Genomic DNA, 26,877 nt, shown 5'->3' with positions numbered 1-26,877 from the left:
AGAGACAGTATAATGCTCTCATCATGTGTATCCAGACCTCTTTTAATGCACCCCATGATCCTGTTTGCCTTGGCAGCTGCTGCCTGGCACTGGCTGCTCCAGGTAAGTTTATCATTAACTAGGATCCCCAAGTCCTTCTCCCTGTCAGATTTACCCAGTGGTTTCCCATTCAGTGTGTAATGGTGACATTGATTCCTTCTTCCCATGTGTATAACCTTACATTTATCATTGTTAAACCTCATCTGCCACCTTTCAGCCCAAGTTTCCAACTTATCCAGATCCATCTGTAGCAGAATACTATCTTCTCTTGTATTAACTGCTTTACATAGTTTTGTATCATCTGCAAATATCGATATTTTACTGTGTAAACCTTCTACCAGATCATTAATGAATATGTTGAAGAGAACAGGTCCCAATACTGACCCCTGCGGTACCCCACTGGTCACAGCGACCCAGTTAGAGACTATACCATTTATAACCACCCTCTGCTTTCTATCACTAAGCCAGTTACTAACCCATTTACACACAATTTCCCCCAGACCAAGCATTCTCATTTTGTGTACCAACCTCTTGTGCGGCACGGTATCAAACGCTTTGGAAAAATCGAGATATACCACGTCCAATGACTCACCGTGGTCCAGCCTATAGCTTACCTCTTCATAAAAACTGATTAGATTGGTTTGACAGGAGCGATTTCTCATAAACCCATGCTGATATGGAGTTAAACAGTTATTCTCATTGAGATAATCCAGAATAACATCCCTCAGAAACCCTTCAAATATTTTACCAACAATAGAGGTTAGACTTACTGGCCTATAATTTCCAGGTTCACTTTTAGAGCCCTTTTTGAATATTGGCACCACATTTGCTATGCGCCAATCCTGCGGAACAGACCCTGTCGCTATAGAGTCCCTAAAAATAAGAAATAATGGTTTATCTATTACATTACTTAGTTCTCTTAGTACTCGTGGGTGTATGCCATCCGGACCCGGAGATTTATCTATTTTAATCTTATTTAGCCGATTTCGCACCATAAGTATAGCGCCACTACCTGTGCCCACTGCTCTGGCAGGAGTTTCTCCCTCTCGGCACCCCTTTCACACACCATCAAGAAAGCATCAACATTGCAATTCTCCATTGTAGATTCTTCAGCCTCAACAATGCGGTTCTCCACTGCACGTTGTTCAGCTTCAAGAATGCAATTCTCCACTGCAGGTTCTTCAGCTTCAGTATTGCAATTCTCCACTGCTGGGTCTTCAGCCTCAACACTGCAATTGTTCAGCCTCAACACTGCAATTGACTGCAGGTTCTTCAGCTTCAATATTGCAATATTCCACTGCCGGCTCTTCAGCATCAACACCAATTGACTGCAGCTTCTTCCGCTTCAATATCGCAATTCTCCACTACCGAGTCTTCAGCCTCAACACTGCAATTCTCCACTGCTGGTTCTTCAGCCTCAACACTGCAATTCACTGCATAGGCAAACAGTATGGGAGTGCCAGCTTTGTAATAATGGGAACATTGCTTTCAGGTAGCCATCCTGTACATCTGTTCAAAGGGCTATTGGGGTGCATCCACATTTGGGGCAGGGCAGGCCTTGTATTCACTACATGGGCAAACAGTATGAGAGTACAACTTCATAATAATGGGAACATTGCTTTCAAGTGGCCATCCTGTACATCTGTTCAAAGGGCTATTGGTATGCATCCACATTTGGGGCAGGGCAGGCCTAGCATTCACTTCATGGGCAAATAGTATGGGAGTGCCAGCTTCGTAATAATGGGAACATTGCTTTCAGGCAGCCATCCTGTACACCTGTTCAAAGGGCTATTGGGGTGCGTCCACATTTGTGGCAGGGCAGGCCTTGCATTCACTACATGGGCAAACAGTATGGGAGTACAACTTCATAATAATGGGAACATTGCTTTCAGGTGGCCATCCTGTACATCTGTTCATAGCACTATGGGGATGGGTCCACATTTGGGGCAGGGCAAGCCTAGCATTCACTTCATGGGAAAACAGTATGGGAGTACCAACTTCATAATAATGGGAACATTGATTTCAGGTGGCCATCCTGTACGTCTGTTGAAAGGGTTATTGTGGTGCTTCTAAATTTGGTTAAGTTAAGTTAAGCTTCTAAATTTGGGGCAGGGCAGTCCTTGCATTCGCTTCATGGACAAACAGTATGGGAGTACCAACCACCTAATAATGGGAACATTTATTTCAGGTAGCCATCCTGTACATCTGTTCAAAGGGCTATTGGGTGCATCCACATTTGTGGCTGGGCAGGCCTTGCATTCCCTACATGGGCAAACAGTATGAGAGTACAACTTCATAATAATGGGAACATTGCTTTCAGGTGGCCATCTTGTACATCTGTTCATAGCACTATTGGGATGTGTCCACATTTAGGGCAGGACAGGCCTAGCATTCACTTCATGGGCAAACAGATTGGGAGTACAAACTTCATAATAATGGGAACATTGCTTTCAGGTGGCCATCCTGTACGTCTGTTGAGAGGGTTATTGTGGTGCTTCTAAATTTGGGGCAGGGCAGGCCTTGCATTCGCTTCATGGACAAACAGTATGGGAGTACCAACTTCCTAATAATGGGAACATTTATTTCAGGTGGCCATCCTGTACGTGTGTTCTAAGGTTTATTGGGGTGCGTCCACATTTGGGGCAGGGCTGTCCTTGCATTCACTTCATGGGCAAATAGTATGGGAGTACCAACTTCGTAATAATGGGAACATTGCTTTCAGGTGGCCATCCTGTACACCTGCTCAAATAGTTATTGGGGTACGTCCACATTTGAGGCAGGCCTTGCATTCACTTAATCGGCAAACAGTATGGCACTACCAACTTCGTAATAATGGGAACATTGCTTTCAGGTGGCCATCCTTTACGTATGTTCAAAGGGTTATTGGGGTGAGTCCAAATTTGTGGCAGCCCTGCCAATCACTGCATAGGCAATAACAGTATAGGAGACCCACTGTTTAGTAATGGGGACAACAAAGCATAACCAGTGATGGATGAATACTAAAGGCAGCCTGATGGCCCAGTAAAAAAAAGGGTTTATGACTTTTAGAGTCCCTCCTTCATAAATGAAACAGGATGTGTCTGATGATGTGTCACACAACACATAGCCAGATAAAGTTGTAAAATGTTAAAATTACATTTCCCAGTGAATGCATTTGTCTTAGTTGAAAGCAATGCTAAAGTTGAAAAAAGCATCAAAAACGCTACGTGTGAACATAGCCCAAGGTGTGGAGGAGAATTTTTGTTTTTGGTTATTTATTTTGGCTTATATACAAGTAATTACCGTAGAAAGGATGTTCCTTAACATATTTCCCAGGAAAATCCATTTTGTTTTTCGTTTTTGTATTATTGTGAGTCTGTAATAGTTGCGTAAGACTCTGCCAATAGCAGGAAGGGATGAAACGCGCGTTGGGGCGCTTCAGGGGATTACCACACACTACGGACCACCCTAATGTAAGTGACATGCATTCAGAGATATCACTAAGGGTCTGACTTGCATGTAGCATACAGCTTGTATAATATAACCTATAGTACTCTGCATTATATGATATACTGAGCACTACATAGATAGGGTCTGGTCATGTGGGTGTTGGAGGGTTACCCTATTCTCTGGTTAAGGTAGTGACCTGAATGGTTTCAGTCATTTAATATTCTGTCTGATGTATTTGTTTGTATTATAATACTAGCTATTGAACCCGTTCTACGCCCGGGTGGCGAGCATTTATATTGATACATGGTCTCCATCCTGTCATGTGCTGCACCCATCCTGCGTCCCCATCCTGTCATGTGCTGCACCCATCCTGCGTCCCCATCCTGTCATGTGCTGCACCCATCCTGCGTCCCCATCCTGTCATGTGCTGCTCCATCCTGCGTCCCCATCCTGTCATGTGCTGCAGCCATCCTGCGTCCCAATCCTGTCATGTGCTGCACCCATCCTGCGTCCCCATCCTGTCATGTGCTGCACCCATCCTGCGCCCCCATCCTGTCATGTGCTGCACCCATCCTGCATCCCCATCCTGGTATGTGCTGCACCCATCCTGCGTCCCCATCCTGCGTCCCCATCCTGTCATGTGCTGCACTCATCCTGCGTCCCCATCCTGTCATGTGCTGCACCCATCCTGCGCCCCCATCCTGTCATGTGCTGCACCCATCCTGCGTCCCCATCCTGGTATGTGCTGCACCCATCCTGCATCCTCATCCTGTCATGTGCTGCACCCATCCTGCATCCCCATCCTGTCATGTGCTGCACCCATCCTGCGTCCCCATCCTGTCATGTGCTGCACCCATCCTGCGTCCCCATCCTGTCATGTGCTGCACCCATCCTGCGTCCCCATCCTGGTATGTGCTGCACCCATCCTGCGTCCCCATCCTGTCATGTGCTGCACCCATCCTGTGTCCCCATCCTGTCATGTGCTGCACCCATCCTGCATCCCCATCCTGCGTCCCCATCCTGTCATGTGCTGCACCCATCCTGCGTCCCCATCCTGGTATGTGCTGCACCCATCCTGCGTCCCCATCCTGTCATGTGCTGCACCCATCCTGCGTCCCCATCCTGGTATGTGCTGCACCCATCCTGCGTCCCCATCCTGTCATGTGCTGCACCCATCCTGTGTCCCCATCCTGTCATGTGCTGCACCCATCCTGCATCCCCATCCTGCGTCCCCATCCTGTCATGTGCTGCACCCATCCTGTGTCCCCATCCTGGTATGTGCTGCACCCATCCTGCGTCCCCATCCTGTCATGTGCTGCACCCATCCTGTGTCCCCATCCTGTCATGTGCTGCACCCATCCTGCATCCCCATCCTGCGTCCCCATCCTGTCATGTGCTGCACCCATCCTGCGTCCCCATCCTGGTATGTGCTGCACCCATCCTGCGTCCCCATCCTGTCATGTGCTTCACCCATCCGGGGGCCTGAGCAGGCGGGGACACCGGCGCGCTGTGGGGGTCAGGTGCCGGTATCGCCGCCAGCTCAGGCCCCCCAGCACTTACTATATTCACCTGTCCTGCGGTCCACCGCTGGGCGCCGCCATCTTCCCAGTCTCCTGGCTGTGACTGTTCAGTCAGAGGGCGGCGCCGGCGCGCATTAAGCGCGTCATCGCGCCCTCTGAACTGAAGGTCACAGGCCGAAGACCGGGAAGATGGCGGCGCTCACGAGGACAGGTGAATATAGCCGATACTCACCCTCCTGGCGGTCCCTGCTTCTCTGTTGGAGATCGCGGTGTGCGTTCAGTGTGAACGCATACCGCGATCTCCCGGGAGCGTCACTCTGTGAGGCCCAGACTGCGCCGGCGCAGTCTATAAAGGCTTCGGACAGAGTGACGCTCCCAGCGTTATATTATGGATTCTAAACGCTGTTTGGTGTAATTTAATAAAAGATTGATAAATTTTATACTGCACAGTATACTGGATTTCTTCTGTGGTGGCAATATAATTCATATCAGTTTTTTCTGTGCCCTTTACATGGGGAGTTTGTTGTGGTAGTATATTTTTCATCCATAGACTTTTACATATTCTTGAGTAGATTTCAGTGGTATATAAGCCTCAAAAAACTTTTTTAAAAATTGATCGGTATCATATATTTCTCATTCATAGACTTTTACATATTCTTGGATAGATTTTGTTGCTATATAAGCATTGAAAAACATGTTAAAAATTTTAGGCTGTGTGCACATATTGCAGATTTGGTGCGTTTTTGTTCCATGTTTCTGGTGCGGATTTGTGACAAAATCTGAAGCAAAACCTGAAAAAGTGAATGAGAAACCTAAAGTGTTGTGCAAATGTTAAGTATCTTTGACCAGCAGATTTGGTGCAGAAAATAATCTTCAGCATGTCCATTCTCTGTGCATTTTTGCCCTGCATTTTTCACCATTGACTCCTCTCAAATTAATCAAAAACGCAGACAAAAACACATCAAAAACAATAGTTGTTCCAGATGTGTTAATCCTGCCAAGAGATGCCCAAATGGTGCAGAAATTTCACTCAATGTGTGCACATACCCTTATAGGTATTATCTTGCTCACCCATAGACTATTCAGTGGTCTGGAGTACCGTATATACTCGAGTATAAGCCGACCCGAGTAGAAGCCGACCCCCTAATTTTGCCACAAAAAACTGGGAAAACTTATTGACTCGAGTATAAGCCTAGGGTGGAAAATGCAGCAGCTACTCATAAATTTCAAAAATAAAAATAGATGCTCCATACCGTTCATTATTGCCCCATAGATGCTCCATATACAACTGTGCTATATATAATGCTCTATACCGTTCATTATGGCCCCATAGATGCTCCATATAAAGCTGTGCCCCATATATATTGCTCTGCACCGTTCATTATAGCCTCATAGATGCTCCTTATAAAGCTGTGCCATATATAATGCTCTGCACCGTTCATTATGGCCCCATAGATGCTCCATATAAAACTGTGCCCCATATATATTGCTCTGCACCGTTGATTATTGCCCCATAGATGCTCCATATACAACTGTGCTATATAGAATGCTCTGCACCGTTCATTATGGCCCCATAGATGCTCCATATAAAGCTGTGCCATATATAATGCTCTGCACCGTTCATTATGGCCCCATAGATGCTCCATATAAAGCTGTGCCATATATATATTGCTCTGCACCGTTGATTATGGCCCCATAGATGCTCCTTATAAAGCTGTGCCCCATATATATTGCTCTGCACCGTTGATTATGGCCCCATAGATGCTCCTTATAAAGCTGTGCCCCATATATATTGCTCTGCACCGTTGATTATGGCCCCATAGATGCTCCTTATAAAGCTGTGCCCCATATATATTGCTCTGCACCGTTCATTATGGCCCCATAGATGCTCCTTATAAAGCTGTGCCATATATAATGCTCTGCACCGTTCTTTATGGCCCCATAGATGCTCCTTATAAAGCTGTGCCCCATATATGGTATATTGCTCTGCACCGTTCATTATGGCCCCATAGATGCTCCTTATAAAGCTGTGCCATATATAATGTTCTGCAACATTCATTATGGCCCCATAGATGCTCCTTATAAAGCTGTGCCATATATAATGTTCTGCAACATTCATTATGGCCCCATAGATGCTCCTTATAAAGCTGTGCCATATATAATGCTCTGCACCGTACTTTTTGGCCCCATAGATGCTCCTTATATAATGCTGTGCCATATATAATGCTCTGCACCGTTCTTTATGGCCCCATAGATGCTCCTTATATAATGCTGTGCCATATAGAATGCTGCTGGTGCTGCCATAAAAAAAAAAATCACATACTCACCTCTCTTCTCAGGACGCCGGCGCTTTCAATAATTACCTGCTCCTCTGCGGCTCCGTCTCCAGCACTGACGCTCAGCAGAGGGCGCGCACTGACTACGTCACTGCGCCCTCTAACCTGAGCGTCACTGCTAGAGGACGCTGCAGACGGAGCCGGAGCGAGGAGCAGGTAATTATAGCGCTGCGCTCCCCTTACCTGCTCCTGGCCCGGTCCCTGCAGTCCCTGGCTTCTCCGGCGCTGCAGCTTCTTCCTGTAATTGAGCGGTCACAGTTACCGATCATTTACAGCAATGAATATGCGGCTCCTCCCCTATGGGAGGTGGAGCCGCCTATTCATTTCTGTAATGAGCGGTGCCATGTGACCACTCAGTACAGGAAGAATCTGCAGCGCCGGGGAAGCCAGGGACTGCAGGGACCGCGCCGCAGCAGGTAAGTATAACTACACAGCCCCCGCTCCCCCTCACCTGCCGACCCCCGGGTATATGACTCGAGTATAAGCCGAGAGGGGGACTTTCAGCCCAAAAAAGTGGGCTGAAAATCTCGGCTTATACTCGAGTATATACGGTACATTTCCTTGTTATATAACCCTCAAAAAACTTGTTCAAAAATGTATCTGTATTACATTGGTCGCCCATTGACTATTGCCTGGTCTGGAGTATATTTCCTTGGTATATAACTCTCAAAAAGTGCATAGCCTTTATGAGTCTAGGAGTACCACTACATGACAATTTGAGCAGAATATATATGAGGCCCATGTCTAATACAGGGTGTATCTGAGTTCCTCATTTTTGGCAGTTCTTGCTTCCTTTATAAATTAAGCTGAAATTTCCTGTTTTTTAATCATTTTTTTAGTTTTATTACATTATAATAGTTTTTAAATCCTCTTAAAATTTTGCCTCATATAAAAGTCATTATACAGGAAAAAATGTTTCTTAACTTTGTTTTTCCCGTCAAATTCAATTTCTCGTCGATTTGTAATGTTTTATGGTTACTCCTTGAGGTGGAGTAAAAGCGTGACTCCATTGTTCTCAGCAGTGTTCTGGGAGTCAGAGATTGTTCCAGGGATCTTCCCCATGCTGTTCTCCTTCATTTCAGCACTTTTCCCATCAATTTGAATATTTTCACTGTACTCCAGACTTCTTTGTAGGGTGTGCTGGAAAAAAGCTTGGCTTTCCCATTGACTTCCATTATACTTGTTACTCAAAATGAGCACTCGAGTATTATTAATTTCTCGGTTACAGCAACGAGCACACGAACATTTTAGTACTCGCTCAAATAATTTTTGAAAAAAATGGCATGGGACCCCTCTACTCTTAATAACCAGTCATGACAAAGCTAAAACTGTGATGTAACCACTGCAGAGTTCGCTACACTGCCCAGTTACAATTGTTTCCTGAAAAAGGACTCCACAGCACTGTGTCATTAAATACATTCATGCACCCATTAATAGATAATTAGCCATTGTGCAACCCACCATCCAAAATGTAAATTAGTGCTTCCCACCCCCAATTCATTATAATACTTTGTACCCTCTCTCCCACCGCTCACATCCAATTTATTATAATACACTATGCTCTGAATCCCTCCCACTCCCCTAGTTCATTATAATACTCTGTGCTCGCTCTCAACCACACCCACCAATTCATTTTAATACACTGTGATCTCTCTCCCACTCACCTACCCCAAATTCATTACATTACTATGTGCTCTTTGTCCCAGCCACCAACCCCTAATTCATTTAAATACTCGGTGATCTCTCTCCCTGCCATCCCCAGTTATTATAATATTCTTAGCTCTCTCTCCCACCTACCTCACAGTCATTATGATACTCTGTGCTCTCTCCCTCCCCCCAGTTTATTATAATACTCTGTGCTCTCTCTCCTACCCCCTAGTTCATTATAATACTCTGCGCTCTCTCTCCCCCAGTTCATTATAATGCTCTGTTCTCTCTCCTACCCTCAGTACATTATAGTACTCGGTGCTCCCTCTCTCACCCACCCACCCACAGTTTATTTTAATACTCTGTGCTCTCTCCAACTGCCCAGTTCATTATAATACTCTGCTTTCTCTCCAACCTCCCAGTTCATTTTAATACTCTGCGCGCTTTCTCCCACCCCCAGTTCATTATAATACTATCTGCTCTCTCTCCCCCAGGTCATTATAGTACTCTCTGCTCTCTCTCTCCCAGTTCATTATAATGCTCTGTGCTCTCTCCTACCCTCATTTCATTATTATACTCTGTGCTCCCTCTCCCACCCACCCCCAGTTGATTATAATACTCTGTGCTCTCTCTCCCACCCACCCCCAGTTGATTATAATACTCTGTACTCTTTCTATCTACCCAGTTCATTATAGAACTCTGTACTCTCTCTCCCACCCCCAGTTGATTATAGTACTCTCTGCTCTCTCCCCCCGTTCATTATAATAATCTCTGCTCTCTCTCCCCCAGTTCATTATAATGCTCTGTTCTCTTTCCTACCCCAGTTTATTATAATACTCTGTGCTCCCTCTCCCACGCACGCCCAGTTCAATAAAATATTCTGCTCTCTCCAACCGCCCAGTTCACTATAATACTATGTGCTGTCTCTCCCACCCTCAGTTCATTATATTACTCTCTGTTCTCTCTCCCCAGTTCATTATAATACTCTCTGTTCTCACTCTTCCCAGTTCATTGCAATACTCTGTGCTCTCTCCTACCCTCAGTTCATTATAATACCCTGTGATCTCTCAACCGCCCTGTTCATTATAATACTCTGTGATCTCTCAACCGCCCTGTTCATTATAATACTCTGTGCTCTCTCCCAACCCCAGTTCATTATAATACTCTGTGCTCTCTCTCCCACCCACCACTCAGTTCATTATAATACTCTGTGCTCTCTCCAACCCTCCAGTTCATTATAATACTCGGAGCTCTCTCTCCCACACCCAGGTCACTATAATACTCTGTGCTCTCTCTCTCCAACACCCAGTTCATTATAATACTCTGTGCTCTCTCCTACCCTCAGTTCATTATAATACTCTGTGCTCTCTCTCTCCCTCCCACCCCAGTACATTATAATACTCGTTTCTCTCTCTCCCACCCACCCCCAGTTCATTATAACACTCTGTGCTCTTTCTCCCACCGCACAGTTCATTATAATACTTTGTGCTCTCTCTCCCCCAGTTCATTATAATGTTCAGCTCTCTCTCCTACCCTCAGTTCATTATAATACTCTGTGCTCCTTCTCTCACCCACCCTCAGTTTATTATAAAACTCTGTGCTCTCTCACCCACCCACCCCCAGTTCATCATAATACTTTGTGCTCTCTCCAACCACCCAGTTCATTATAATACTCTGTGCTCTCTCTCTCTCACCCCCAGTTCATTATAATACTCTCTGCCCTCTCTTCCCCAGTTCATTATAATACTCTGTGCTCTCTCTCCCTCCAGTGCATTATAATGCTCTGTGCTCTCCCCCACCCTCAGTTCATTATGATACTCTGTGCTCTTTCTCCCACTCACCCCCGGTACATTATAATGCTCTGTGTTCTTTCTTCCACCCACCCCCAGTTCATTATAATACTCTGTGCTGTCTCTCCCACCCACCTCCAGTTCAATTCATTATACAATTATGTGCTCTCTCTCCCCCACCAACCCCAAATTTATTATAATACTTTTTGCTCTCTTTCCCACCCACCCCCAGATCAATATAATACTTTGTGCTCTCTCGCATTTGCTGCTGCTTTTTGTTACATTGAATCTTATAGCATGCCTCCCAACTTTTGAAGCTGGGAAAGAGGGACAAAGTTTGCGGCACGCAACGTGCGCCGCGGCAAATTTTAGGCCACGCCTCTGACCACATCCATTCACTAGTCACACCCATATCCATGTCTCAACCACACCCATTTAGCACTGCTGATCACACTGTTCATAAAGAATAATTATAAACAAAAAATATGGCCACACAGTGCTCCATACTGTATAATGGCCACACAGTGCTCCATACTGTATAATGGCCCCACATGATACTCCATACTGTATAATGGCCCCACATGATGCTCCATACTGTATAATGGCCCCACATGATGCTCCATACTGTATAATGGCCCCACATGATGCCCCATACTGTATAATAGCCGCACATGATGCTCCATGCTGTATATTGACTGCACATGATGCTCCATACTGTATAATGGCCGCACATGATGCTCCATACTGTATAATGGCCACACAGTGCTCCATACTGTATAATGGCCACACAGTGCTCCATACTGTATAATGGCCCCACATGATACTCCATACTGTATAATGGCCGCACATGATGCTCCATACTGTATAATGACCGCACATGATGCTCCATACTGTATAATGGCTTCACATGATGCTCCATACTGTATAATAGCCGCACATGATACTCCATACTGTATAATGACTGCACATGATGCTTCATACTGTATAATGGCCGCACATGATGCTCCATACTGTATAATGACCACACATGATGCTCCATACTCTATAATGGCTCCACATGATGCTCCATACTGTATAATAGCCGCACATGATGTCCCATACTGTATAATGACTGTACATGATGCTCCAAACTGTATAATGACCACACATGATGCTCCATACTGTATAATGACTGCACATGATGCTCCATACTGTATAATGACTGCACATGATGCTCCATACTGTATAATGACCCCACATGATGCTCCACACTGTATAATGACCGCACATGATGCTCCATACTGTATAATAGTCGCACATGATGCTCCATACTGTATAATGACTGCACATGGTGCTCCATACTGTATAATGACTGCACATGATGCTTTTTTTTTTTACTTAACTATATACGAGTTGGCGACTCTGGGTTCAGCACCTGTTCACACTGAGTCTATGTTTGGATGTGCAGGTCAGGTTTTTGAAATGTATTCTCTAGCCTTCTGATTGTGCACTCCGCCTCCTAGCTTCACGTGTTTTAATTACAGCAGGTCCAATACCCCTCCACAGAGATAGAGAATTTTAGTCTAAGAAGAGGTTTCACATGCACCCATTCAGATGGAGACGTTTATTCTCAGCGAGGTAAGGCAAGCGTAGGACCTGGTATAAGAGAGATGCCGTAAAGAGGTTACCAGGTACACATAAAATTGGCCATTTTTATGCGCTAAAAGCTCTCATTTTTCATATTTCTAGTGCAGTAATGCAGTTCAAATTTCGTGTTTTCAAGTTTGCATGTTTTAGCGCTGCAGTGTGCTGCCTTATTTACTTAACTATATACGAGTTGGCGACTCTGGGTTCAGTGCCTGTTCACACTGAGTCTATGTTTGGATGTGCAGGTCAGGGTTTTGAAATCCATACTGTATAATGACTGCACATGATGCTCCATACTGTATAATGACCCCACATGATGCTCCATACTGTATAATAGCCGCACATGATGCTCCATACTGTATAATGACTGCACATGGTGCTCCATACTGTATAATGACTGCACATGATGCTCCATACTGTATAATGACTGCACATGATGCTCCATACTGTATAATAGCCGCACATGATGCTCCATACTGTATAATGACTGCACATGATGCTCCATACTGTGTAATGACCCCACATGATGCTCCATACTGTATATTGGCCGCACTTGATGCTCCACACTGTATAATGACCGCACATGATGCTCCATACTGTATAATGAATGCACATGATGCTCCATACTGTATAATGACTGCACATGATGCTCCATACTGTATAATGACCCCACATGATGCTCCATACTGTATAATAGCCGCAAATGATGCTCCATACTGTATAATGACTGCACATGGTGCTCCATACTGTATAATGACTGCACATGATGCTCCATACTGTATAATGACTGCACATGATGCTCCATACTGAATAATGACCCCACATGATGCTCCATACTGTATAATAGCCGCAGATGATGCTCCATACTGTATAATGACTGCATATGATGCTCCATACTCTGTAATGACCCCACATGATGCTCCATACTGTATATTGGCCGCACTTGATGCTCCACACTGTATAATGACCGCACATGATGCTCCATACTGTATAATGGCCGCACATGATGATCCATACTGTACAATGACCACACGTGATGCTCCAAACTGTATAATGACTGCACATGATGCTCCATACTGTATAATGACCCCACATGATGCTCCACACTGTATAATGACCGCACATGATACTCCATACTGTATAATGGCCACACATGATGCTCCATACTGTATAATGACCGCACATGATGCTCATTACTGTATATTGGCCGCACATGATATTTCGTACAGTATAATGGCCACACATAGCTACACGTGCACACGCGGCTGCGCTCCGTACACTTTGCACACACGGCTCCGCTCCATAGAGACGACTCCACTCCATACATCTTATACACACACGGCTCCGCTCCATACACCTCATACACGGCTCCGCTCCATACACCTCATACACACACGGCTCTGCTCCATACATCTCATACACACGGCACTACTGCGTACACCTCGTACACACACCGCTCCGCTCCATACACATTGCACACGCTGCTCCGCTCTGTATACCTTGCACACACACACGGCTCCGCTGCATACACCTCATACACACACGGCTCCTCTCCATACATCTCGTACACACCCGGCACTACTCCGTACACCTCATATACACACGGCTCCGCTCTATACACATTGCACATGCTGCTCCGCTCCGTATACCTTGTACACACATGGCTCTGCTCTGCACACCTCGTACACACGTGGCTCTGCTCTGTACACATTGTACACACGTGGCTCCGCTCCGTACACCTCGTAAACACGTGGCTCCGCTCCATACACCTTTCACACTCTGCTCTGATCCGTACACCTCGTACACTCACGGCAGTGCTCCGTACACCTCGTACACACACGGCTCCGCTCTATACACATTGCACACGCTGCTCCGCTCTGTATACCGTGTACACACATGGCTCTGCTCCACACACCTTGTACACACGTGGCCCTGCTCTGTACACCTCGTACACACGTGGCTCTGCTCTGTACACCTTGTACACACGTGGCTCCGCTCCGTACACCTCGTACACACGTGGCTCCGCTCCATACACCTTTCACACTCTGCTCTGATCCGTACACCTCGTACACACACAGCTGTGCTCCGTACACCTCGTACACACGCGGCTGTGCTCCGTACACTTGGCTCCGTACACCTCTTACACACGACTCCGCTCCGTACACCTTTCACATGCTGCTCCGCTCCGTACACCTCGTACTCACACGGCTGCACTCCGTATACCTCATGCACACGGCTCCGTACACCTCTTACACACATGGCTCCGCTCCGTACACGTCTTACACACACGACTCCGCTCCGTACACCTCGTACACACACGGCTCCGCTCCGTACATCTCATGCACACGGCTCCGTACACCTCTTACACACATGGCTCCGCTCCGTACACGTCTTACACACACGACTCCGCTCCGTACACCTCATACACACGGCTCCATACACATCATACACACACGACTCCATTCTATACACCTTTCACACGCTGCCCTGATCCATGCACCTCATACACACGGCTCTGCTACATCCACACTGTAAACACCTCCTGACCTCACACATACGCTGCCTTACCCTCCTCCGGCGCCATGGCAACCAGCAGAGTCCTGTACACGGAGGTCCTCCTCCCGATCATGTGACCCCTGACTCCTCCCATCCTGTGACCTCATCACAGGTCCTGTGCACAGAGCAGCCATTATGTGGTGTGCTGCTGTGCAGGCCGGGTGCAGGGACTCAGGGAGCTCTCAGCTGACCGGGTGATATTACTCACCTCCCAACCAGTGCGGGACAATTAATGTCCCGCCCGGGATCGCGGGGCTGACTGTCAAAATCAGGACAGTCCCGCTGGATCCGGGACGGATGGGAGGTATGCTTATTGTATTAAATTGTAAAGTGTAGTGCAGCATGCTTTGGATGTGGTATTTTATGGCTTTTTCCCCACAGGCTTCTCTATAGCAATCCGAGAATCCATTTTTAAAATGTTAAAAACTTGAATAAATATGGTGCTAGGGTTAGCGGATTGCACTAAATTAATTTAAATTAATTAGAAGTGCAACCCGGGGTCCACAGTGCAGAGATGATAAACTGCAGCTGCGGAACACACAGCAAGCAATTGCTTGCACACACAGAGTTAAACGCCACTCAGTGAACAGCACATGAAGCTATGTCACTCGCACACAGAAACAGAATAGATGCTCTGCTATATAGCTGTGTCACTCGCACACAGTAACGGAACAGAAATTACACTAGATACGATACCTATTAACCTCAAAAGGGAAAAGAGCTCGCTCACGGAGAAAGAAGAAAACAGTGGTCACACAGTCAGCAAAAGCACTCAACCAACTCCTCTCCATAGGTGACAGAATTTTAATGGCTAGACGCCAGCCCTGAATTCATACAGACAAACTCCTCTCCAGAGAACCAGAATTCTAACAGCTTACTGCCAACCCTGAGAAAATGCTGATAAAGACCATACTGATGCAAAGTCCCATACACACATTTAATGAGAATGATACTAGCTCACCCGCGTGCGCCTCTGAGACCCTTTTATATGTTCAGTTCATGTCCAGTCGGACAGAACCTTACTTGAGGACCAATCCAGAGCCAATGAGACGCTGCCACATCACGAGCATGCTCAGTAGGGTGATTTCTGGACTTGGCCTCCAGAGCATCCGTTCGTCGCTGCCTACAGCAGGTTACCATAGACTTGGCTGAAGAGCCAGCAGTAACCACACGAATAGCACAAGCCTTAGCAAGACACTGGGACCAACGTATTTGCTCCACAGCGGCCAAAGCTGAATGGGAGACTGCTGATGCAGGCAAGGCTTGGGATCTACCCTGTGCAGCAGGAGAATCGTGGCACATAACATTACCCCCACTAGCATCACTAGCCGCAATTAGCTGGTGGGCACGTATGTGCTCTATAGGCTCCCAGGTCCTATCCTCATGCCCATGACCCTTCCAGTCCACAAAAAAATGTTTTTGTCACTTACCACCTTGGTCCCGACAATGGCATTGACCTCAAAATCGTCCAAGGATGTATCCAAGCTCCCGGCAGGAGTCCCAGAAGACCACGTTATATATATGGGTTTCAACAAAAACACAAGGAAGGTGTCAGTGATATTCAGATGTAGTGGAAGGTTGAGACGATAAACTGTAGGGTTCACCTGTTCAAGGACCTTGGAAAGACCTAGATAGTAGGGAGCAAATTTAGTGGACTCCACACGCAGCCTGATGTTATGAGCCGAGAGCCAAACTGCTTAGGTACGTGACCAGAGTGTGATTGGCCCTCTCCACCAGCTGATTCATCTCGGGAAGATACACAGAAGAGACATTAAGCTCAATACTGAGCAACCGACAAAGCTCTCTCCAGAACCAAGAGGTTAACTGAGGACCCCAGTCACTGACAATCTTGTCAGGCATCCCGTAAAGGCAGAAAATATGCTTCACGAAATGTTTTGCCAGAGCCTGTGCTGATGGTATGCTCGGAAGGGGGACCAGATGTACCATCTTGGAAAAATAGTCAGTGACTACCCAAATGACTGTGTTGTTACGGGACTTGGGCAGGTCAACAATAAAGTCCATCCCAACCACGTCCCAGGGCCTATCTGCCACCAGTAAGGGATGTAGCAAGCCCGTTTGTCTCAGCCGGGAAGGCCGATTCCTGGCACAAGAAACACAAGCTTGAACACAGTCCCTCACGTCACACGCCATCCACGACCACCAATATGACCTCGCCAAAAGTTCGGTGGTCCTCTTGATGCCGGAAAGCCCACCTAACTTAGAAGTGTGAGCACAAGAGAGAATCTCTGGCCACAGGTTAGCTGGTACCTAAGATTTGCCCGGTGGCACCTGCTAGAGCGAGACCGGAGCCACCGTTTGGAGACTCTCCGAGGGGACAATTAGCCGTTGCTCGTCCCCCTCCTTGGATGAGACTAGAGAATGGGAAAGGGCAACAGCATGCAAATTCTTCTACCAAAAGAGAAAATGAATTGGTGAAATTAACTCAAGAGAAGAATAAGTGCCATCTAGCCTGGCGACAATTCAGCTGTTGGGCTGTCTGCAAATAGAGCAAATTTTTGTGGTCTGTAAATACTTGGAAGGGATGCCGAGCTCCCTCTAGGATATATCTCCATTCCAAGAATAATAATTACTCTCCGCCGGTGAGAAGGTCTTAGAGAAAAAGAAACAGGGATGTTTCTGACCGTGAACATCCTTCTGATATAGGACAGCTCCAGCACTGACGGAAGAGGCATCCACCTCCAGGATGAAATGCTTATCCACATCAGGCCGATGTAGCACAGGGGCCTTAGCGAAGTGAGACTTCAAGAAAGCAAAGGCCTTGGACACCTCTTCAGTCCATTGCTTAGAGTTAGCTCCCTTCTTGGTCAGGGCTACCAAGGGAGCTGCCAGAGTAGAGAAGTGGGAGATGAACTGGTGGTAGTAGTTAATAAACCCCATAAAGCTGTGCACCGCTTTAAGGGAATGTGGCTCCTGCCAGTTCAACACCGATTCCATCTTGGCAGGATCCATAGCCAAACCTTTGGCTGAAATGATATACCCAAGGAATGGTAGGGACTCCTGCTCAAACACACACTTCTCTAGTTTGGCGTAGAGAGAGTTGGCATGCAAGAGTTCAAAGACTCTGGCCACATCTCTACAGTGAGTATCCAGATAGGAAAAAAAAGTATGTCATCCAGGTAGACGACCGTGGAAGACGGCGGGAGCATTACAGAGACCGAACAGCATTACCAAGTACTCATAATGACCATCCCAAGTATTAAATGCAGTCTTCCATTTGTCTCCTTCTCGAATGCATATTAAGTAATAGGCACCCCGCAGATCCAATTTAGTAATTACTAGGGTTGAGCGAAACGGGTCGAAAATTTTCAAAAGTCGCCGACTTTTGGCAAGGTCGGGTTTCATGAAACCCGACCCGACCCCTGTGTGGGGTCGGCCATGAAGTCGGCGATCTTTTGAATCTGGAATCGGAATTCCGATACCGATTCCCGATATGTTTAAGATATCGGGAATTGGTATCGGAATTCAGATTTAAGTGTAAAATAAAGAATTAAAATAAAAAATATTGCAATACTTACCCTTTGACGCGCCCTGGTACTAACCGGGAACCTTCCTCCTTCGAATCAGCGGTTCCAGGACCTTGCGGTGACGTCGCGGTGACGTCGCGGCTTGTGATTGGTCGCGCGGCCGCCCATGTGACCGCTCGCGCGACCAATCAGAAGCCGTGACGTCACCGAAGGTCCTTCAAGCGCTGATTCTTAGGAAGGAAGGCTGTCGGAAAGAAGCAGGGCGTGTCCGAGGGTGAGTATATACCTAATAGGAATATACTCACCCTCGGACGCGCCCTGCTTCTTTCCGACAGCCTTCCTTCCTAAGAATCAGCGCTTGCAGGACCTTCGATGATGTCATGGCTTCTGATTGGTCGCGCGAGCGGTCACATGGGCGGCCGCGCGACCAATCACAAGCCGCGACGTCACCGCGACGTCACCGCAAGGTCCTGGAACCGCTGATTCGAAGGAGGAAGGTTCCCGGTTAGTACCAGGGCGCGTCAGAGGGTAAGTATTGCGATATTTTTTATTTTAATTCTTTATTTTACACTAAAATATGGATCGCAGGGCCTGAAGGAGAGTTTCCTCTCCTTCAGACCCTGGGAACCATGGAAACCCAATGCACTGCATTGGGTTTCGGGTTTCGGCCGACCCCGACCCCGACTTTTGTATAGGATCGGCCGATTTCACTCGACCCGACTTTTGAAAAAGTCGGGTTTCGTGAAACCCGACCCAATCCTATAAAAGTAAAGGTCGCTCAACCCTAGTAATTACCCTAGCACCCTGCAGTCTGTCAAAGAGCTCAGAGATGAGTGCAAAGGATATTTGTTTTTATTAATGATGGCATTTAAGCCCCTATAGTCAATGTAGGGTTGTAGTTCTCCACTCTTCTTTTGGACGAAGAAACCAGCCCCAGCAGGTGACACAGACTTCCTGATAAACCTCCTCGACAGGTTCTCCCTGATGTATTCAGACATAGCCTCAGTCTCTGGGAGAGACAGAGGAAAAACACGCCCACGAAGAGGCACAGCTCCAGGAATGAGGTCCATAGGACAGTCATAGGGGCCATGAGGAGGAATGATCTCAGCGGCCTTCTTAGAGAAAACATCAGCAAACTGCTAATACTGCCTGGGTAGAGAGGTTAGGTTAGCAGTAACCTCAGACGACCCAATGGAAACTTGGACGTCATGACAGTGTCCCATACACGACTTACCCCAACCCAGTATGCTCCCTGTTGCTCAATCGATTTGGGGATAATGATGATGCAACTAGGGTAGGCCCAAAATCACCTCATCTAAGCCGTCAGAGAGCACCAGAAATGAGATTTTCCCCTGATACTCAGGGGGCACCTTAAGGATAAGGGGTATCATCGGATGTGTAATTTGATTGGGGAGTGCGGACCCATTTACCACCCGAATGGTGACAGTGCTATAGAGCCTGACCAAAGAATGGTGTGTCGCAAAATGAAGGCAGTAGATACAAAATTGACCTCAGCTCCGGAATCCACACAGGCCTCAGCATAGAGAGTAGTTGACCCATAGGATAGGGACACCTTAAAGGTTATTTTGGAGGATGTGTCTACCATGTCTACAGAACCTCCCCTGATAGACAAAAAAAGCGTTTGTCTCTCAGAATGCCTGGGACACTTATAGGCGTATTGTCCAGCCTACCTGCAAACACAGCAGGTTGGAAGATCACATACTGGATGGGATTTAGATTTCGGCCGAGAGACCTCCATGGACTCTACCAGATTGCTTGCTTGAGCGGGAGATTCCAAAGAATTGGCAAAGTTTGGAGCTAACCGAATCCTTGGTCTACTCTGGGCTCACTCCAAAGCATGCTACATATGCCACAGGTCAATGCAAGTAGACACTGAAATTAAGTCCTTCAGAGTAGCTGAAATCTTCCTAGTGGCCAAAGCATCCTTCCCGTGGTCGGTAAAGCCCCTCCAGAATATGGGAATAAGAACCTTGTCTGTCCACTCCAACTCAGATGCTAAAGTCCGGAATTGGATGGCAAACTGGCTAACCATGGTAGAACCCTGGGTTAATACCAAGAGTAGAAGTCTGGCGTCATGGGTAACCTGGGGCCCAAGAAAGACCTGTCTCAGAGTGCCTAGAAAGTAAGAGGTGCTCCAAACCACCTGGTCTTTACACTCCCACAGCGGCGTAGCCCACTCCAAAGGTCTGTCCATCAGCAAGGACACTACAAATCCCACTTTTGCTCGCTCAGATGAGAAACATGAGGCCAGTAATAACTGCAGCTGAATTGAGCACTGGTTCACGAATCTCCTGCAAGCCTTGCTGTCCTCCGAGAACTTCACAGGTAGGTTAAGACATAAGAGAGATGGAGCAGACGTCACCATGGAAGCCCTAGAGACAGCTTCGCTGGCAGCTTGTACCGCTACTGCGGATAGATCCACAGCTGAAGTCACCGGCTCAAGTGTGGACAACCTGCACTCCAGCTGTTGGATATAGCGCTGTAGAGACTGCTTGTCTACCATTATTAGCCAGACATCGGCGCTAGTATACTGATAGGGTTGGCGGATTGCCCAAAATAAATTTAATAGAGAAGTGCAATCATAACTTGGGGTCCACCGTGCAGCGGGAGAATCCCGGCGCCTAGCATATGGCAACATATTTTCTTGTAAAAAATATAGTTAAGTTAAAATAACATAACATCTTGTGTGTTTTTTTAAGCAAGAGTTTTAAAAACTCTGAAGGTGAGATAAAATAGATATTTAATAATTTGTACCAAACAAATTAAATAAAAAGAAATAAAACATTCTAGAATCAAAGCCGAGTTAATAAATGGTTAATAAATGCCTCCTTTCTATGCTGTGTTTATTTGTTTCTTTGTCAGTTATTCTTTATTGAATAGCCTAACACACAATTTATGGTAATTGATATAGTACATTGGTTGCTGTTTTCCCAAGCCATGCTGTTTTCATAATCTGTTTGTTGAGTCAACATGAGCTTTCCGTGTATCCATAACAGGGATGTGCAGCTGCATCCTTCAGTCAATAGGTAATCCTATAATAAACTGGATCAGCTTCCATGGAGACTCGGCTTTAACCCATGCGACACTTGAACATGCGATAAGCGCTCTGAAGCGCCCACCAATAAATGTCAAATAATGTAAACAAAACAGCGGTATAAACCCGCGCAAGTGGCACATACAGATCTGAAGGCTGATTTATGTACACACTCATCCCACGCGCTCGTTGCCTTGATTTTCTGCAATGGTTTACTTTATATGAGGTTTATGTGACTCACAGTAGTAGCATTTGTTTGTGTTCTCTTTTATACATTTGTGTTATCTGCTGGATGCTTGCTAAAAATACAGACCAAGATGATACATTTGTGTTTTTAAAATGAACCTGGAACTTGGTTTATGCTTCCCAAACCACAGGCAGCATGAATCCTGCCCCTGAGGGAGCCACACATTTGCTGGCGATACATGTGGGGTTCTCTCCTCTATCTTCTCATTGTTCAGTACACAAATGTTTCCATCATGCCTTTGTTTTGACCTACGTATGGTCGATCAGGATTAATTACAAGGTTGTGCTGACAGTAAAATATGTATGTTTGGCCACTATTTATATTTGCTTGAGAGTTTTTGAATTGCCAGTTTAATCCTTACTATCATAATTCTTATTATTATTACCTAATAGTCTCAGCATGTGTATGATGTTTACAGCTCTATTGTGGTCTGGTCTATTCAGTACTTCACAGTCTTTGGGTTCTTTTAACCCCTTAATCCCATATGACGTACTATCCCGTCCAGGTGACCTGGGACTTAATTCCCAGTGACGGGATAGTACGTCATATGCGATCGGCCGCGCTCACGGGGGGAGCGCGGCAGATCGCGGCCGGGTGTCAGCTGACTATCGCAGCTGACATCCGGCACTATGTGCCAGGAGCGGTCACGGACCGCTCCCGGCACATTAGCCCCCGGCACACCGCGATCAAACATGAGCTCTGCCATGCGCCAAAACGATGGTTTACACCCACATATGGGGTATCAGCGTACTCAGGACAAATTGCACAACAACTTTTGTGGTCTAATTTCTTCTCTTACCCTTGGGAAAATAAAAAATTGGGGGCAAAAAGATCATTTTTGTGAAAAAATACGATTTTTTATTTTTACGGCTCTGCATTATAAACTTCTATGAAGCACTTGGTGGGTCAAAGTGCTCACCACACATCTAGATAAGTTCCTTAAGGGGTCTACTTTCCAAAATGGTGTCACTTGTGGGGGGTTTCAATGTTTAGGCACATCAGGGGCTCTCCAAACGCAACATGGCGTCCCATCTCAATTCCAGTCAATTTTGCATTGAAAAGTCAAATGGCGCTCCTTTCCTTCCGAGCTCTGCCATGCGCCCAAACAGTGGTTTATCCCCATATATGGGGTATCAACGTACTCAGGACAAATTGTACAACAACTTTTGGGGTCCATTTTCTCCTGTTACCCTTGGTAAAATAAAACAAATTGGAGCTGAAATAAATTTTGTGTGAAAAAAAGTTAAATGTTCATTTTTATTTAAACATTCCAAAAATTCCTGTAAAACACCTGAAGGGTTAATAAACTTCTTGAATGTGGTTTTGAGCACCTTGAGGGGTGCAGTTTTTAGAATGGTGTCACACTTGGGTATTTTGCATATCTCTGTGATTTAAGGGTATAAAAATTCAAAGATGGAAAATTGCGAAATTTTCAAAATTTTCCCAAATTTCCGTTTTTTTCACAAATAAACGCAAGTTATATCGAATAAATTTTACCACTAACATGAAGTACAATACATCACGAGAAAACATTGTCAGAATCGCCAAGATCCGTTGAAGCGTTCCAGAGTTATAACCTCATAAAGGGACAGTGGTCAAAATTGTAAAAATTGGCCCGGTCATTAACGTGCAAACCGCCCTCGGGGCTTAAGGGGTTAACTGATTTTAGTGTTTTGGCTTGTATTTTTCAATTAACATTAAATATTAATAGGTGATCTCTGTTTTCGGCATATGTCTTTTTCCTGTTGTTCCTCAATATTCCAATGGTATGCTATATGTTGATCTTGGTTAATAGAGTGGTGTAAACTTGGCTTTGTTCTCTATAAATATTAACTATTCTTGAAATCACCTCCCTGCAATACATCAAAACATGTCACAATTCACTCCTTTAGGTAAGATATGTATAATATGGATATTTGTTATTTATTTGTAGGTGGGAACATGGAACCCCACTGATGGGTTAAACATCACTGAAGTTGCTAAAGGACGAGGGCCAAATATAAGCGAGTCCCTGACAAACCGCACACTCATTGTAACCACAGTACTGGTAAGTTCATTTTTGATTTGCCCAAAAGTGTAGTCTACCATACGTCAATATTAGTGTTGAGCATTCCGATACCGCAAGTATCGGGTATCGGCCGATATTTGCGGTATCGGAATTCCGATACCGAGATCCGATATTTTTGTGATATCGGGTATCGGTATCGAATCAATAGGGATGTGGAAAATAAAGAATTAAAATAAAAAATATTGATATGCTCACCTCTCCGGCGGCCCCTGGACTTCACGCTGCTATCCGGGAGGCTTCTTTGTTTAAAAAGCGCGCCTTTCGGACCGGTGAATGACGTCCCGGCTTCTGATTGGTCGCGTGCCGCCCATGTGACCGGAACGCGACCAATCAGAGGCCGCGACGTCATTCGCAGGTCCTCAATTCCTAGAATTAGCAGTTTTGTGAATGAGAATGACGTCGCGGCTTCTGATTGGCCGCGTGTCGGTCACATGGGCGGCACGCGGCCAATCAGAAGCCGCGACGTCATTCTCATGTCACAAACGTGATGTGAACTTGGCTTAAAGCGAATCTGTATAAGGTATTAGCTACCTCATCTGAGATAAGCATGATGTAGAGAAAGAGACCCTGAATCCTATGGTGTATCGCTTAGTTTACCGGGTGCAGCGGTTCTGACAAAATCAGAATTTTTTGATTTAGCATGAAGCAGGGCTGAAAAGCTAACCTCGAGCACACTGGGATCTACTGTATATGTACTGTACATACTCTATAAACAGTGAGTTGTTTATCACAGGAGGGGGTAGAGATGGCATTGCAAATGCACCAGCTAGTCACAACAATGATAATATCCTAGTTATAAAACCTTTTGGGTAAGTAAACAACATCTGCATTGTGGTACTAGATGGTAAAACAATCTAGAATAATGCAGTCACCATATGCCTATGTATAGTATAATGCACTCCCCATAGGTCTGCATATAGTATAATGCACTCCCCACAGTCCTCCATATAGTATAAAGCACTCCCCGTAGGCCTCCATATAGTATAATGCACTCCCCATAGGCTTTCATATTGTATAATGCATCCCATAGTCCTTCATATAGTATAAAGAACTCCCCAGAGGCCACCATATAGTATAATATACTCCCCATAGGCCTTTATATAGTGTAATCTAGTTACCATAGGCCTTCATACAGTATAATGCATTCTCTATAGGCTTCTATGTAGTATAATGCTTTCCCAATAGGCCTACATATGATATAATGCCTTCCAATAGGCTTCTGTATAGTATAATGCATTGCCCATAGGCGTCTATATAGTATAATGCATTGTACTGACATCATCGTGTCTGTTATCAGTGTCTGCATCATTGACGTCAGGCATAGAGGAGGGAGGTGATGGGAGAGGGACCTTGTTGCTCCCTTTCTCCTCACTGCTATCAACTATACTGATATCTAGCTGATACAGTTAAACTTGCGATGACTGATGGGTGGCCCCCGTCCTGTTCAAGGGCCCCATAGTGGCAGGTTGGAAGTGCACAGGAGATCGAATCTTCCTACTCTTCCCCATAGTATAACTGTATAGGCACGCTTGCCACGTCTATACAGTTAAAGTAGCGCAGCTCCAGGTGGGCCCCATCAGAGCGCGGGACCCAGAAGGACCACCCCTTCTCGCCCCCACCCCGGTAGCTACTCTACTGGTATACTGGTAAGAACCTACCTGTTTGTATTTAAAAAGGTTTTATGTGATTTGTTTTACAGTTTGACATAAGAAATCTTCTCGAAAGAAAAAACATTGCTAACTCTTTAATACCTCCTACTTTCCCAGAATCACTTCAGTTATGTTGTAAATTCCCAATATCCTGCAACAAGGTGTTAGGAGTCGAGTTCCCGCCGCTGCACAGGGGGAATCTCGAGCCATGTCTGCTACGGTCTCCCATTCTGCATTGGCCGCAGTGGAGCCTGCTCAGCGGAGGGGTCGGTCCCAGCGTCTCACCGAATCTGATACTGTGCAAAAGGGTTACTGTTGCCTCTCCAGGCTTTACTATTGTACCCTGTACTGGTCTGCGGCGAGCAGGCTTTTCTGGGACTAAGTCCTGCTTTGCACACACTGAGCATGCCCAGGGCAAAATCTCTCAGTGGAGATCAAGGGTCACATGCTCAGGTACTGCAGCAACTTCCATTGGTTCTCCAGGAAGGCCCTGTACCTGATCAAGTTCTGTGGCAGCCTTCCATTGGTCCTTCTTGGAAGGTCCTGTAGGTGCTACAACTATAAAGGGTTCTCATTTATATATGAGCTCAGCGCCAGTGTGGTCATGTTTTGTATGCAGTCAGGGACCCGGCTGAAATAAGCCCCTAGAATGCTGGCACCTCCGGCGAGGAGTTTCATGTTTGTATTTGACTGCATGACCACCATCTGCTCTAATAAGTAGCTGTGTGCCTCTGTGAGCCAAACAGGGCACAGCTTTATATTTGCTAACAGACTCTGTGAAGTAACAGAGTCTGTTTATACCACTATATAATACTGCCATATCTAGCTGCAGGTGCTTTCCTGCACGGTGGATCCTGAGTTGCGAACGCACCAACTTCCTCTAATAAATATATATTCGGTGCGTTCCGCCAACCCTAACAGTACACTAGCGCCAGGATCTGGCTTAGTTATGGCGGATGAACAGCGATTGCAGGGGTACATCCAGCTGCTGGAGGGCCGGTTGGCGTCTCTTGAGCATGCAACCTCGGCGGTGGATGTTACCGCAATAGCCATTCAGGCTGCAGCAGCTTTATCCACTGTCACCTCTGTTCCAACTTTATCTCACCTCCCATTGCCTGAGAAATACTCTGGGGACAGTAAGTCCTGTAGGGGTTTCATGAGCCAGTGTGGTATACACCTCGAGCTCCTGGTGGCACGTTTTCCCACAGAGCGGGCAAAGGTGGGATTCATAATCTCTCTCCTGTCGGACAGAGCTTTGGAGTGGGCTACGCCGCTGTGGGAGCGCAACGATCATGTGTTGCGGAGTGTTCCTCTGGACACTCTGAAACAGGTCTTTGTAGTACCTCAAGTCACCCATGATACAGCGCTCCAACTCTTGGCTTTGACTCAGGGTTCAACCATGGTCAGCCATTTTGCTGTCCACATCCAGA

The 26,877-nt window shown here is 46.2% G+C and overlaps 1 protein-coding gene across 1 annotated transcript in view; it reads left to right on the top strand.

Moving 5' to 3' along the window:
* GRIK3 (glutamate ionotropic receptor kainate type subunit 3) overlaps positions 1–26,877 on the top strand; it is a 900,786-nt gene that overhangs the window by 629,705 nt on the left and 244,204 nt on the right. Inside the window, exon 9 of the mRNA XM_069756890.1 lies at positions 23,664–23,777. Within this exon, the coding sequence (XP_069612991.1) occupies positions 23,664–23,777 (114 nt within the window). The remainder of the gene's footprint in view (positions 1–23,663; positions 23,778–26,877) is intronic.

Source organism: Ranitomeya imitator, chromosome 3, assembly GCF_032444005.1.
Source record: "Ranitomeya imitator isolate aRanImi1 chromosome 3, aRanImi1.pri, whole genome shotgun sequence".
In the NCBI taxonomy this organism is placed as follows: Eukaryota; Metazoa; Chordata; class Amphibia; order Anura; family Dendrobatidae; genus Ranitomeya; species Ranitomeya imitator.
This window is presented reverse-complemented; position numbering and strand designations above follow the sequence as displayed.